Genomic DNA, 13667 nt, shown 5'->3' with positions numbered 1-13667 from the left:
GGGAAAGGAGAGATGGAGGGGGAAAGGAGAGATGGAGGGGGAAAGGAGAGATGGAGGAAGGAAAGGAGAGATGGAGGAAGGAAAGGAGAGATGGAGGGGGAAAGGAGAGATGGAGGAAGGAAAGGAGAGATGGAGGAAGGAAAGGAGAGATGGAGGGGGAAAGGAGAGATGGAGGAAGGAAAGGAGAGATGGAGGAAGGAAAGGAGAGATGGAGGGGGAAAGGAGAGATGGAGGGGGAAAGGAGAGATGGAGGAAGGAAAGGAGAGATGGAGGGGGAAAGGAGAGATGGAGGGGGAAAGGAGAGATGGAGGGGGAAAGAAGAGATGGAGGGGGAAAGGAGAGATGGAGGGGGAAAGGAGAGATGGAGGGGGAAAGGAGAGATGGAGGAAGGAAAGGAGAGATGGAGGAAGGAAAGGAGAGATGGAGGGGGAAAGGAGAGATGGAGGAAGGAAAGGAGAGATGGAGGAAGGAAAGGAGAGATGGAGAGGAAAGCAAAAGTAGGAAAGAGAGATGTAAATAAATAAATAACAAGGAGACAGAAGGTAGAAAAAGGATTACAAAGAGGAGATAGAGAAAGGAAAGAGGATTTAAGGGAACAGATGGAGGAGAGGATGGAGGGATTAAGGAGGAAGGGAAGGAGGGAGGATGGACCGCCTCCAGGTGGAAGACAGGTTCTATTATTATATATTATGTTGGATTGTTGCTTAAGATGTATTAAAATAAACTTATTTAATATATACAAGAAGTGTCCCTTTAAAGGAACATACACTAAATTACTCCTCATGGACAATTAATATTAAATGATCTTTTATTAATGTAATATCTAGTTAAAATAAAAACTCTTCAGAAAGAGAAACTGTCTCTCAGATTGACGTTTTTAAAGAAACATTCTGGGTTTTTATTCAGATTGTGGCGTCGTTCCTTAAACAAGACATGGTTTATGGAATAAAAACCTTATATACACAGGATGAAGTGTCCCTTTAACAGACAACACATGCAATTACTTTTCATTCATTTATTATCTGGTTAAAATAAAAATGCCTCAAATTCACATTTTTAATGAAAAATTATTTAATTTCATTCAGATTGTGGCAGTATTTTAAAAATATGACGATTTATAAAAAATAAAAACGTATTTCATACAAGATGGAGTGCATGAATATTCTTAATTGTTTTTAGATCTTTTCTTCTGCGTTGTTTTGATGCTTTCATCGACTTTGAATAAACTTGCCTTTAATAGACATTAAACCAAATTAACTTTTATTTATTCATTTAATATCTAATATTTTTTAAGACATTTATACAAAATAAAAAAATATTTCATACAAGATGAAGTGCAACTTTTTGAAGTTCAATGAATGTTTAATAGTTTAAATCTTGTGCGTGTTGTTTTGATGCTTTATTAGAAGCACTTTGAGTCGAGTTGAAGTAATGAGATACAAATAAACTTTAATAACGGGGAACTAAATTACTCCTATGGAAAATAAAGCCCAAATTATCTTTTTATTCATTTAATATCTAGTTAAAATAAACACTTCAGAAAAACGAAAACTGCCTTAAAGATTAACATTCATGAAAAAGTATTTTCAGTCAGACTGCGGCACCATTTTAAATAAAGACATTTATAAAAACTTATTTAATTTATATAAAATAGTATCCCTTTAAAAGACAATAAATGAAATTAATCCTAATTTTTTTTATTTATTCCTTTAATATCTAGTTAAAATAAACGAAAAAGTCTCCAAAAAAAAAAAAAAAGTACGTTCTTAATGAAACAGTTTGGGTTTTCATTCAGATTGTGGCACCAAAAGATAAAGTCAGTGAGTTTCCAGCTGCATTAACATCACCGCCATACACACAACCTTAAAAACAGTTAACTTTCTAGTTTAAAACGGAATACAACCTTAAATGTGAAGTGAGTTTTGATTAAAACGGAACATTTATCAGGACATCCTGTAACCGATGAGCAGGTCACGGACATTAAAGAAAAGGTCACGGACATTAAAGAAAAGGTCACGGACATTAAAGAAAAGGTCACGGACATTAAAGAAAAGGTCACGGACATAGAATAAAGAGCAGAGGCTCCGTGTTTAGTAAATATCGTTTATTGAGTGATCCTCTAGCTGCTGCCCTGCTTGGCCGCCAGCCTCTTGTCTCGCTCCTCAGCGATGGTCAGACGGATCCCCTTTCCTCGGGGCAGGGACACCCACGGCTTGTTGCCCTGAAACATACATTAATATTAATATTAATATTAATATTACAGCCAGTCACATCTCAGGAACAATAGAAACCGGTTCTCTCCCTACGGAGCATTTTCTATTTAATTAAGAACTTCTGTGTGACATAAGCGGCTTTCTTTCGGAGAAATTTTAAAAATAAATATGAATTAATTCATTTCACCAATGTGTACACTTGTCATTCAGATTGTTGGATAAAACAGAATTTGAAGACGCCTCTGGAGGGAAAGCTGCACAAACTGCAGCCCTTAATTCATCTTTAAATTCGCCATGTACATATTTATACAGGTAGTTTATTTTGAAATCTAGTAAAGATTAATGTACATTTTAATAAAGATTTATTTTACATTAATTGAATCATTTAAAAACATTTTCTGAACCAAAACGTGTGACGTTTATTAGAATAAAAATAAAAATGTGTCTTCAAACTTCTATAATTAATGAATGTTTGGTTTTATTTTGGTAATTCAGTCAGACTTCCTGCTTTGCGTTACACATTTCAGACCCAACAGCACTTTACTACTGATGTCATTACTTGTAGTGTAAACACTTCCTCACACGGCGATTAGCTTTTACTTCTAAAGGGATGGAGCACATTATTAAACATTTATGCACCATCCTTTATTTAAATACGGCACAAGGAGTACTGATGCGTTTTACATAAATAATCCTTCTCAATTACCACTAATACTGTGTACTTCTGCCTTTTTTTCATTTAAAAAGATGATCACGCTCGATAAAACGGGCGTCTGCATACAAAAAAAGACGAAACAAGCGGTGGATCTGGAGTTAGCTTACAGCTACTTCCTGGTATTTTACTTTGGCGGTCATTACAAAACAAATTGTGCTCTTTTTACCGCTTTTATTTGCACTTTTTACCGTGTTCGGAGCATTTCATACACGACATACAAGCGTACGTCACCTCTCTTCTACCAACGCATTTTATTATATTTCACACATAAAAACTATTTTCTAGTCGAGGAGCTCAGAACTTCTTAGAGGATTGGTCGGGTTTTTTCACTGCTGATCAAAACCAAAATGATCATCATCGCTCCATCTGAGTTAAATATATACATACACACACACACACAAAAAAGTCTAATTTCCCCGTTATGAGAAATCTAAACGCTCCTCCTCTTCCTCACCTTGCCGATGATGAAGATGTTGGAGAGCCGGGTGGCGAAGTTGTTTCCTGTGCTGTCCTTGACGTGCACCACGTCGAAGGAGCCGGGGTGGCGCTCCCGGTTGGTGATGATGCCGATGCGCCCCAAGTTAGCGCCGCCGGTCACCATGCACAGGTTACCTGGGGGACAGGTGAGAGGTTACGCAAGACCATGAAGGCTCGTTCTAATAGAGCGTCTGCAGCGTGAGGGGAACCTACTGGTGTCAAACTTGATGAAGTCGGTGATCTTGCCGGTGTCCAGGTCGATGCGGATGGTGTCGTTGACCTTGATCAGGGGGTCGGGGTAGCGGATGGTGCGAGCGTCATGGGTCACCAGGTGAGGGATCCCCTTGGTGCCGATCATCAGCTTCTTCACCTTGCACAGCTTGTACTGCGGAGGAAGAGGAGGAGCGTTAGGGACCGGAGGAGGAAGAGGAGCGGGAGGGACCGGACGAAGAGGAGGAGCGGGAGGGACCGGACGAAGAGGAGGAGCGGGAGGGACCGGGCGAGGAGGAGGAGCGGGAGGGACCGGACGAAGAGGAGGAGCGGGAGGGACCGGACGAGGAGGAGGAGGAGCGGGAGGGACCGGACGAAGAGGAGGAGCGGGAGGGACCGGATGAAGAGGAGGAGCGGGAGGGACCGGACGAGGAGGAGGGACCGGACGAGGAAGAGGAGGAGCGTGAGGGACCGGACGAGGAGGAGGGACCGGACGAAGAGGAGGAGCGGGAGGGACCGGACGAGGAGGAGGGACCGGACGAGGAAGAGGAGGAGCGTGAGGGACCGGACGAGGAGGAGGGACCGGACGAGGAAGAGGAGGAGCGTGAGGGACCGGACGAAGAGGAGGGACCGGACGAAGAGGAGGAGCGGGAGGGACCGGACGAAGAGGAGGAGCGGGAGGGACCGGACGAAGAGGAGGAGCGGAAGGGACCGGACGAGGAGGAGGGACCGGACGAGGAAGAGGAGGAGCGTGAGGGACCGGACGAGGAAGAGGAGGAGCGTGAGGGACCGGACGAAGAGGAGGGACCGGACGAGGAAGAGGAGGAGCGTGAGGGACCGGACGAGGAAGAGGAGGAGCGTGAGGGACCGGACGAAGAGGAGGAGCGGGAGGGACCGGACGAGGAGGAGGAGCGTGAGGGACCGGACGAAGAGGAGGAGCGGGAGGGACCGGACGAAGAGGAGGAGCGGGAGGGACCGGACGAGGAAGAGGAGGAGCGTGAGGGACCGGACGAGGAGGAGGGACCGGACGAGGAAGAGGAGGAGCGTGAGGGACCGGACGAAGAGGAGGAGCGGGAGGGACCGGAAGAGGAAGAGGAGGAGCGGGAGGGACCGGAAGACGAAGAGGAGGAGCGTTAGGGACCGGAGGAGGAAGAGGAGCGGGAGGGACCGGACGAAGAGGAGGAGCGTGAGGGACCGGACGAGGAGGAGGGACCGGACGAGGAAGAGGAGGAGCGTGAGGGACCGGACGAGGAGGAGGGACCGGACGAGGAAGAGGAGGAGCGTGAGGGACCGGACGAAGAGGAGGGACCGGACGAAGAGGAGGAGCGGGAGGGACCGGACGAAGAGGAGGAGCGGGAGGGACCGGACGAAGAGGAGGAGCGGGAGGGACCGGACGAGGAGGAGGGACCGGACGAGGAAGAGGAGGAGCGTGAGGGACCGGACGAGGAAGAGGAGGAGCGTGAGGGACCGGACGAAGAGGAGGGACCGGACGAGGAAGAGGAGGAGCGTGAGGGACCGGACGAGGAAGAGGAGGAGCGTGAGGGACCGGACGAAGAGGAGGAGCGGGAGGGACCGGACGAGGAGGAGGAGCGTGAGGGACCGGACGAAGAGGAGGAGCGGGAGGGACCGGACGAAGAGGAGGAGCGGGAGGGACCGGACGAGGAAGAGGAGGAGCGTGAGGGACCGGACGAGGAGGAGGGACCGGACGAGGAAGAGGAGGAGCGTGAGGGACCGGACGAAGAGGAGGAGCGGGAGGGACCGGAAGAGGAAGAGGAGGAGCGGGAGGGACCGGAAGACGAAGAGGAGGAGCGTTAGGGACCGGAGGAGGAAGAGGAGCGGGAGGGACCGGACGAAGAGGAGGAGCGTGAGGGACCGGAGGAGGAAGAGGAGCGTGAGGGACCGGAGGAGGAAGAGGAGCGTGAGGGACCGGAGGAGGAAGAGGAGCGTGAGGGACCGGACGAGGAAGAGGAGCGTGAGGGACCGGAGGAGGAAGAGGAGCGTGAGGGACCGGACGAGGAAGAGGAGGAGCGGGAGGGACCGGACGAGGAAGAGGAGCGGGAGGGACCGGACGAGGAGGAGGAGGAGGAGCGGGAGGGACCGGACGAGGAAGAGGAGCGGGAGGGACCGGACGAGGAAGAGGAGGAGCGGGAGGGACCGGACGAGGAAGAGGAGGAGCGGGAGGGACCGGACGAGGAAGAGGAGGAGCGGGAGGGACTGGACGAGGAAGAGGAGGAGCGGGAGGGACCGGACGAGGAAGAGGAGGAGCGGGAGGGACCGGACGAGGAAGAGGAGGAGCGGGAGGGACCGGACGAGGAAGAGGAGGAGCGGGAGGGACCGGACGAGGAAGAAGAGGAGGGACCGGACGAGGAAGAAGAGGAGGGACCGGACGAGGAAGAGGAGGAGGGACCGGACGAGGAAGAGGAGGAGGGACCGGACGAGGAAGAGGAGGAGCGACTGGACGAGGAAGAGGAGGAGCGACCGGACGAGGAAGAGGAGGAGCGACCGGACGAGGAAGAGGAGCGACCGGACGAGGAGCGACCACACGAGGAAGAGGAGGAGCGACCACACGAGGAAGAGGAGGAGCGACCACACGAGGAAGAGGAGGAGGGACCACACGAGGAAGGGGAGCGTTAGGAGACGGACGAGGAAGAGGAGGAACCGGAGGAAGAGCGCGAGGAAGAGGAGCGCTAGGGGAACACGCATGATTGTGCATTGTTGGAAAAAAAGTATGTCCTAGTCGAGGAGCTCAGAACTTCTTAGAGGATTGGTAGGTTTTATTTCATTGCTGATCAAAACCAAAAATATCATCATTGCTCCGTCTGAAGTTACACATTAATATATTCTGTGAAAAGTCTAGTAGATATATTTATATTGAACTATTTACATCCTCTCTTCAACAGCTCCGTCAGTCACATGACTGTTGGTCTCGGATGAACCGATCACCAGAATGTTATTATTATATATTTGGGGTGAAATTGTAATCTTTGTTTTTGCTGCTTTGTCTGATGTTAGCGTTTGTTGCACATGGTGCGTTCAAGGACCGTCGGAAAAGAGTAAAATAAATCCTTAAAGCCCGTTTCGCGTGCCAATTACACGTTCACAACCGTCTAAATCCCAAAAACCTGCAGCAGGAAGCTGAATTACTGACAGCGTTCCTACCTTGGCCTCCTCGGCGGTGATGCGGTGGACGGTGAAGCGTCCCTTCACGTCGTAGATCAGACGGAAGTGCTCTCCGGTCTTCTCGATGCTGATCACATCTGGAAAAGAAGAAAAGTCTTAGCACCTAAAATCACAGTCAAAAAACATTGAATGCTTTGGAAATTGACTTTAAAAGCCGACATCTTTTTTCTTATGGTCCGTTTATCCGCTGTCAAAACCACAAACACCAATACTGAAGACTTCCCACCTCGTCTCATGACCCAACACCAGTTTACTGCCATCTTGTCGAGCCAATTCAAACCATTTAACGCCTACTAACTCTTTTCATTTGAACTCACAGCGGTTTAACAATATGCAAATTACACCAACACAACATCTCGTCTTATTTGACAACTTTCAGCCCACGCTAATTATTGATTTTCTCCTCGAGCTACCAGTTTATTATACTGGGATAGAAACTCACCACCACAGAACAGAGGAAACCAAAAGCACTCTCACATTCAGAAAATGTTCTGTATCAGAGTTCAACGGATCAATTAATCCAAGACAAAAACTGGATGTGCAGCCAAATGTGGAGGAAAAATCATCATTTGGTTAATTTTTCATTCCACAAGCGTCATAAAACACTGAAAGTTACAAGTATATATATGAGAAAGCATAATTGTTATCAATGGGTTATATAATAAAGTACGTTATACTACTTCCTAGATGCATTTAAAAAGAGGCTGTAGTGCAGTGTGTGAAGTAGGAGCGGTCATCGTGCTGCGACGGCGTCCCTTGGATTTACAAATTAAAAAACGCCACACCTCCATGTGGCGGCTGTTTGAGACGTTAAACATCTGCTGAAGACCCGATGACACTCAGGTTGTTTCCGTCTTGGATAAACACAACGACTGTGAAAAGTTTAAACTACTCCAGTGAAGTGTGGAGAGATTCTTCATACAAAATGCACTGGAAATGTTATTTAAAAAGAGCTTTTCACGCCAAAGAAACGGACAGTGAAGCTGAATTATTTTAAACTTCTACCAAAATAACGGACTGCAAACCATCCCCTCTTTGGTCTAAATGGCTGTTTGCCTGAATATGGACCGACAGATTTCCTCAGAGGAAAATCAACGACACAAACCGAGCGAGGGAAAGTGAACACTCACATTTAGTTGACAAAAATAGAAGCAACGTAACGTCAAAGTCCCACATTTGACCTCCAATAACGAGTTAAAGACGCAACAAGTGTCGGGAGTTGGAGCTCAGAACTTCTTAGAGGAATTGGTCGTGTAGTTTCAGCTCATTGCTGATCAAAACCAAAATGGTCATCACCGGTCCTCCTTCCTCCTGAAAGCTAAGTCCTACATCTAAAAAAAGGCCGATCTGGTGGACTCACCCATGAACCCGGCGGGGTAGGTGATGTCGGTGCGGACTTTGCCGTCGATCTTGATGAACCTCTGCATGCAGATCTTCTTCACCTCGTCCCCGGTCAGGGCGTACTTCAGGCGGTTCCTCAGGAAGATGATGAGCGGCAGGCACTCCCTCAGCTTGTGGGGACCGGTGGAAGGACGAGGAGCCTGAGGACGACGACAACAAGCGTAAGAAGACTATATAACACTTATATATCAATTATTTACATCCTGGTTTCGGAAGTAGCGCCTATTAAGATATTTTAAAGCATGTGGATATGACAACAGTGATCCATATACTGTGTATAGAACAAATAGATCTAGTAGTTGAGGATTCATGTCCATTCTGTATGATTTTAAAAGGTATATTTTGAAGGAAAAAAAGACAGTAGTAGAAATAATAGCCATCACTCCGGTTTTAACGAATAAAAAAAATGCATTAAAGTGAACCTTAGATGTCAACATACATCCTATTATAAAGCCAACATGGCCGCCGTCTGTGTCATAGAACAAACCCGTGCTTTTTTACATTTTAATTAAGTTATATTTGAAAATAAAAACGGTATTTCTAAAATGTCATCATTTGAATGAAACTAGTAGCTATTTTTTCTTACAAGTTGCACATATATTCCTAAAGTTTGCAGCCAGTAGAGACACACAAACTTAATTCAGCAGCAAACTGGTGTATTTACTTCTAGTTATTGGACAGAAATACTAGTTAGTGTACTGACTCAGTCTTTCACTGACTCCTGGTCACTAACATAAGCGTTCATGTCCAAGTGAAGCATACATCTATTATTGTAGTCCTGGAAATGAAGCTGAGGTGCTTTTGCAAATAGATAAATAAAGATATGTTCTGGCACATATTAGAAAAAATAGACAATAAAGTCAAAGTGAGCAAACTTCCTGCCCATCTAAAGCATTTCACACGTGACTCCATTCATGCAAAACGACCATACAACATTTCAAAGACAAAAAACAAACTACACAGCATTAAAAAAAAAAAAAAAGGATAAAATACCCCAAAAAGACAATTACTTACAAAAACTCCAGTGAGCTTGTCAAGCATCCAGTGCTTGGGCGCTGCGACGCGCTTCAGGTGCTTCTTCGGTCCTCTTGCCTGGAGAGAGAGGGGGGAAACCGGGTAAGTCACGGGGCAACAGCGGGGGAAACGTGGAGGTATTTATAGCGTTTAGGCCCCCCGGAAAAGAGACGCGCGGGTCGGCTAGCGTGGCGCAGGACAGGGCGCCGCTTAGCTGCGGCCTAGCTAAACGAACGCTAACACACATTTACTTATACATCATTTAACTGTTATACACATTCTGCGACACACAATGTACACAAGTCTGATCACGCCGCGAACGTAAATGTGACGCTTCAGCCATTTAACAGTTTTTAACCGTTAATTTAGCAAGCTAAAAAAAAAAAAAAAGATGGCCCCGGTCAAAGCTAACAAGTGGGTTGAGATCCTTTTCTTAAATCGTGAGTTAAAGACCGAGAATCCATACTTGTGGTTACCATTTAGACGTTGATAATTTAATAAGAAGCAGGATTTCAACCCAGCACGTGTATGTTTGCGATATTACGACAGCAGAAAGTGATGTTTAGTGATTAATTCAGAGAGGAATCGCGAGGAGGAACAGCTCACCATGTTGGAGTCTGCGCGGAAAAGGACCTGCCGGCTTCCGGTTTAGGAGGATAAGGCCGACTACGGCAGACGGGGACGGACAAAAGTACGGAAAGTCGCGATATCACAACTGCAATTCTTATCATTCAGTTTGTGGACTATAAATATGTTTTATCAAGCCTATACTCAGTGAAGGTAGCAGTTTTTTATTTAATACTTCATATACGGCTGAGGATATATATAATACATATAATATGTATATATACATATATATATATATATATATATATATATATATTATATATATATATATATATATATAAAATGTATATATATACTAATTTTAATATATATAATATGTATATAAAATGCACATATAATATATATAATAACAATATATATATAATATATATATTTGTGCATTATTATATATATACACATATATATATATATATATATATATATATATATATATATATATATATATTTGTGCATATATATAATGTATGCATATTATATATATTTTCTATATGCATATTATATTATATATATATATATATGTATATGTATTCTATATACATATTATATATATATATTATGCATTTTATATACATATTATATATATTATATTAGTATATATATACATTTTATATATATATATATAATATATATACATATTATATATATTATATATATATATATATATATATATATATATATATATATATATATATATCTACATATATATACATTTTATATATATTATAATTATTATATATTAGTTCTGGGCAAAGATGAACAAATGAGTAAAAATTAGTGTATTGCACGCTTTTATTTTAAAGTAATGTTATCAGAACAATATAACAGGCACTCACTCTGGAGCAACAGCAAGTTAACAACAGTATATACATCAGTTTTCTTTTTTTTAATGAACAGGTACCAGAAGAAACATTTGTCTTTTATCAGGGAACAACATAACCAGTCTGTTCAGTATAAGTGTCCCTGTGAGGGACAAGCCACTCCTTTTTTGGCCATGTCCTTGTTGCAGTTTTGCATGTGTCTGTCATGACATTGTTAACGCACTGTTCTGCAGAGACACTGTGACAGACACTGAGACAGAGACACTGAGACACTGAGACAGAGACACTGAGACACTGAGACACTGAGACACAGACAGAGACACTGAGACACAGACAGAGACACTGAGACACAGACAGAGACACTGAGACAGAGACACTGTGACAGACACTGAGACACAGACAGAGACACTGAGACACTGAGACACTGAGACACTGAGACACTGAGACAGAGACACTGAGACACAGACACTGAGACACTGAGACATTTGCCTCTACGTCAAGACGAGGCCCATTTTACCCAATCAACTGAGAGTAATTTCCAGTATGCAAACACTCATTTGACTGATGCAAATGTGTGTGTGTGTGCTCGGTAGTGTCGTGGTTTAGAAAAGTTCAGAGTTTGCTCCGTGTGCATGTGGAGGACAACCTGAAGGAAACAAGTCTGTATTTCGGTCCTCTTAATGAAGAAATGAAGCAGCAACATAGTGAACTCTTCAGGGTCAAACCTCTGATGACCTCCTGACCTCCTGACCTCCTGACCTCCTGCAGCGTGGAGAGACTTTTGGGATTAAAACGCGTCTCATCAATGAACGATGAGACCTTCCTGTTTATTGGACGTAAGAGGACATCGTCTCCGTCACACACGGTGAGACGAGCCGCTGCTTTGACGTCCATCCACGGGTCTCTTTAATGGGGAAACTTTAACACTTATATTGGATTGAATATTTATTAAATAACACATTTTAAAGGATATTTTAAATAATAGATTTTTTTCAAACATTTTAACAACAACAACAACAAAATCTCGTACACCCTGGAGTGCCTTCACGTACCCCCATTTGAGAACCACTGCTCTAAACATCATGGAGGGGGAAAGTGACGGAGAAAAGACGGACAGAAGCAGCGAACCCTGAGGTCAGAGCGTAGAACCTTGAGGTCAGAGTGTAGAACCTTGAGGTCAGAGCGTAGAACCCCGAGGTCAGAGCGTAGAACCTTGAGGTCAGAGTGTAGAACCCTGAGGTCAGAGCGTAGAACCCCAAGGTCAGAGGGTAGAACCTTGAGGTCACAGTGTAGAACCCTGAGGTCAGAGCGTAGAACCCTGAGGTCAGATTGTAGAACCTTGAGGTCAGAGCGTAGAACCTTGAGGTCAGATTGTAGAACCTTGAGGTCAGATTGTAGAACCCTAAGGTCAGAGCGTAGAAGCCTGAGGTCAGAGCGTAGAACCCTGAGGTCAGAGCGTAGAACCCCGAGGTCAGAGTGTAGAACCCTGAGGTCAGAGTGTAGAACCTTGAGGTCAGATTGTAGAACCCTAAGGTCAGAGTGTAGAACCTTGAGGTCAGAGTGTAGAACCCTGAGGTCAGAGCGTAGAAGCCTGAGGTCAGAGCGTAGAACCCTGAGGTCAGATTGTAGAACCCTAAGGTCAGAGTGTAGAACCTTGAGGTCAGATTGTAGAACCCTGAGGTCAGAGCGTAGAACCTTGAGGTCAGATTGTAGAACCCTAAGGTCAGAGTGTAGAACCTTGAGGTCAGAGTGTAGAACCCTGAGGTCAGAGCGTAGAAGCCTGAGGTCAGAGCGTAGAACCCTGAGGTCAGAGCGTAGAACCCCGAGGTCAGAGTGTAGAACCTTGAGGTCAGAGTGTAGAACCTTGAGGTCACAGTGTAGAACCCTGAGGTCAGAGCGTAGAACCTTGAGGTCACAGTGTAGAACCCTGAGGTCAGAGTGTAGAACCCTGAGGTCAGATTGTAGAACCTTGAGGTCAGATTGTAGAACCTTGAGGTCAGATTGTAGAACCCTAAGGTCAGAGCGTAGAAGCCTGAGGTCAGAGCGTAGAACCCTGAGGTCAGAGCGTAGAACCCCGAGGTCAGAGTGTAGAACCCTGAGGTCAGAGTGTAGAACCTTGAGGTCAGATTGTAGAACCTTGAGGTCAGATTGTAGAACCCTAAGGTCAGAGTGTAGAACCTTGAGGTCAGAGTGTAGAACCCTGAGGTCAGAGCGTAGAAGCCTGAGGTCAGAGCGTAGAACCCTGAGGTCAGAGCGTAGAACCCCGAGGTCAGAGTGTAGAACCTTGAGGTCAGAGTGTAGAACCCTGAGGTCAGAGCGTAGAACCTTGAGGTCAGAGTGTAGAACCTTGAGGTCAGAGTGTAGAACCTTGAGGTCAGAGCGTAGAACCCTGAGGTCAGAGCGTAGAACCCCGAGGTCAGAGTGTAGAACCCTGAGGTCAGATTGTAGAACCTTGAGGTCAGATTGTAGAACCCTAAGGTCAGAGCGTAGAACCCTGAGGTCAGAGTGTAGAACCCTGAGGTCAGATTGTAGAACCTTGAGGTCAGAGTGTAGAACCTTGAGGTCAGAGTGTAGAACCTTGAGGTCAGAGTGTAGAACCCTGAGGTCAGAGTGTAGAACCTTGAGGTCAGAGTGTAGAACCTTGAGGTCAGAGTGTAGAACCCTGAGGTCAGAGTGTAGAACCCTGAGGTCAGAGCGTAGAACCCTGAGGTCAGAGTGTAGAACCCTGAGGTCAGAGCGTAGAACCCTGAGGTCAGATTGTAGAACCCTGAGGTCAGAAGGACTAGGAGCAGGAGGTGAAGGGCTTCAACAGGGGACTCCAAGCTGGAGACCATGCCGATGGCCGTCCTCCCTCTGCCTGTGGCGTCGTACACAGAAAACCAACAGGTGGGAAAAGGTACCGCACATGCAGTCTCCATGGGTTACAAGTCCTTTTTAACGCCAATTTAATGGCAAAGATTGCGAATGGTTTGCATTCAACTAAATACTGAATATCTCCTAAACCACAAGGTC

The 13667-nt window shown here is 45.5% G+C and overlaps 1 protein-coding gene across 1 annotated transcript; it reads right to left on the bottom strand.

Moving 5' to 3' along the window:
• Positions 1 to 2087: 2087 nt before the first annotated feature.
• On the bottom strand, positions 2088 to 9845 carry rps4x (ribosomal protein S4 X-linked). Its single transcript, XM_079215159.1, has 7 exons — positions 9817 to 9845; positions 9211 to 9288; positions 8156 to 8336; positions 6775 to 6872; positions 3619 to 3790; positions 3383 to 3540; positions 2088 to 2221 (listed from the first exon to the last, which is right to left on the bottom strand). Exons 1-7 carry the CDS (start codon positions 9817 to 9819, stop codon positions 2120 to 2122), a joined length of 792 nt encoding a protein of 263 aa, XP_079071285.1. The 5' UTR covers positions 9820 to 9845; the 3' UTR covers positions 2088 to 2119.
• Between the last annotated feature and the right edge of the window lie 3822 nt (positions 9846 to 13667).

Source organism: Taurulus bubalis (assembly GCF_910589615.1).
Source record: "Taurulus bubalis genome assembly, chromosome: 3".
In the NCBI taxonomy this organism is placed as follows: Eukaryota; Metazoa; Chordata; class Actinopteri; order Perciformes; family Cottidae; genus Taurulus; species Taurulus bubalis.
The sequence above is the reverse complement of the archived record's forward strand: the minus strand, read 5'-3'. Positions and strand labels throughout refer to the sequence as shown.

What these genes read in the sequence shown, in the direction of transcription:
- rps4x (XM_079215159.1), bottom strand. An exon ending in CTACCCCGCCGGGTTCATGG is followed by an intron (nt 6,873 to 8,155) that starts GTGAGTCCACCA and finishes CTTCTTTTCCAG; the next exon opens with ATGTGATCAGCATCGAGAAG. An exon ending in TCACCGCCGAGGAGGCCAAG is followed by an intron (nt 3,791 to 6,774) that starts GTAGGAACGCTG and finishes CTTCCTCCGCAG; the next exon opens with TACAAGCTGTGCAAGGTGAA.